Source organism: Elephantulus edwardii, unplaced genomic scaffold, assembly GCF_000299155.1.
Source record: "Elephantulus edwardii isolate Elephantulus edwardi_28Jun2011 unplaced genomic scaffold, EleEdw1.0 scaffold00028, whole genome shotgun sequence".
NCBI lineage: Eukaryota > Metazoa > Chordata > Mammalia > Macroscelidea > Macroscelididae > Elephantulus > Elephantulus edwardii.
The window spans coordinates 16,709,155-16,710,936 of NW_006399778.1; the positions used below are offsets into that span (position 1 = coordinate 16,709,155).

The following is a 1,782-nucleotide window of genomic DNA, read 5'->3' on the forward strand; positions in this document are numbered from 1 at the left end:
GGGGGCGCGCGCGCCCCGGGTCCCGCGCCGCCTGCCCCGCCGCGAGCTCGCTTGCAGCCCGACGGCACATGTGTTTCTGTTTTGTGTTGTAGCATTTGTTCTGGAAGCTCGTATTTACATTTTAAGTGTATCTGGTGAGTGGGCAGCAGCCCTTGTCTAGGCCGGGAAAGAAAAAGCAAGCCCTCCGGGTCGGCTTTGAATTGTTCCTCTTTCATTTTTTTCACCGGTTTCTCATCACTCCAGCCAGGTAGGGGCTGAAAATCGACAGCGATCAGTTTGTGGGGTCTGGGAAAGTTTGTTTTTCTCTCCCCTCTTCTTCTTTCCCTCCCTCTTTCTTTCTTTAAAAGAGATATTAAAAGGGGGGGGGAACCCGAGGAAGGGGGCTGGGGGATTGAATGAATAAAAAGGGGAAGGAAGGCGGATCCACGTGGTTTAATCGGAGACAGACAGAGATCCCATTGTTCAAAATCAATAATAAAAAAAAAAAGGCAGACAGGGCGAAAGCTAGGGGACGCTGGGGGGCAATGAGCCGCGGAGCCGGCCACTTTGCAAGCCTGGTGGAGGAAATCGGGCCAGCCTGTACGTTCCGAGGAAGGGTCAGGAGAGAGTTGGACATCGCTAAAGTTTATTTTTCCTATCTTCCTGAGCAGGTGTTTGGGCCTGGGGGGCGGTTTATTCTGGGCTCTCCCTTCTTGACTGTATTTGCAAGGGTTAGCCCATCCCGAAGGATTTGGCTTATTAAGAGCCGGAGGTTGGAAACTCCGGGGCCGAGGCTCGGGCCAGCGCGGAAGTGGGGGGCAGGGAGGTGAGGATTGTATTTAATTGAGTGGGCTGGGGAGGGGGGCGCAGAGACAAAAGCAGCAGGTGGGGTGGCCGGGGTGGAGGGAGCTCCGCCTTTACTAACGAGGTACCCAGTGGGGCTCTTGAAAGTGTGTTGGAGCTTTATTCAATTTAAAGGATCACGGGCTCCCTTTACTTTTCTGGCTACCAGGTTGCAATTGAGATTTAGGCAGACCTAACTTGAAGATGGGCCGGGGTGGCGGTAGTCTCCATTTTTTTTTTTCCCCCCCTTTTTCCTCCCTTTCCCCCAAAGGGCTTGCAGTTTGGGATTTCGGCGCTCACACGGGATTCCCCGGAGGAGCCGGCCGAGGCCGAGGGAGGGGCGCGATTTCCTCTCCCAGCTCGCCCCCTTCTCCGCCCACCCGCGGCCGCCACTTTGGGGCGGGCAGGGGAGGAAGTGGAGGCCGGGTGGCTCGTCCCCGCTCCCCTCCCCCCCGCGCAGTTTATAACCCGTCCATTGTGCGCCGCTGCCCCGTGTCTCCCTCCAGCCGCGACGATGCCCAGGAAGAAGGCGGCGGCCTGGGAAGAGCCGAGCTCGGGCAACGGCACGGCCCGCGCCGGGCCCAGGAAGCGCGGCGGCCCGGCGGGCAGGAAACGCGAGCGGCCGGAGCGCTGCAGTAGCAGCAGCGGCGCCGGCAGCAGCGGCGACGAGGACGGCCTGGAGCTCGACGGGGCCCCCGGTGGGGGCAAGCGCGCCGCGCGGCCGGCGGCCGGCAAGACGGGCAGCGCGGCGTTGGTCATCACCGAGCCCGAGCACACCAAGGAGCGCGTTGTGAGTGCAGCGCTGTTGCGGGGCCGGGGGCCGGGCGGGTGGCATCCCCGCAGGACAGTGGTTGGGGGACCCCTGGGTGCGGGGAGAGCCAGGCGCGGACTCGGGTCGGGGGCGGCCTGCGCGCGCCTCCCCAGGGCGGCCGGGCCGGCGCAGGCCGCGGGCTGAATCAT

At 62.2% G+C, this 1,782-nt stretch overlaps 1 protein-coding gene across 1 annotated transcript in view; it reads left to right on the forward strand.

The window, feature by feature from the left end:
- The first annotated feature begins 33 nt into the window (after nucleotides 1-33).
- The window catches only part of RCC2 (regulator of chromosome condensation 2), a 26,562-nt gene continuing 24,813 nt past the window's right edge, over nucleotides 34-1,782 (forward strand). Inside the window, exons 1-2 of the mRNA XM_006883600.1 lie at nucleotides 34-247; nucleotides 1,329-1,612. Of these exons, the coding sequence (XP_006883662.1) occupies nucleotides 1,337-1,612 (276 nt within the window). The 5' untranslated portion in view covers nucleotides 34-247; nucleotides 1,329-1,336. The remainder of the gene's footprint in view (nucleotides 248-1,328; nucleotides 1,613-1,782) is intronic.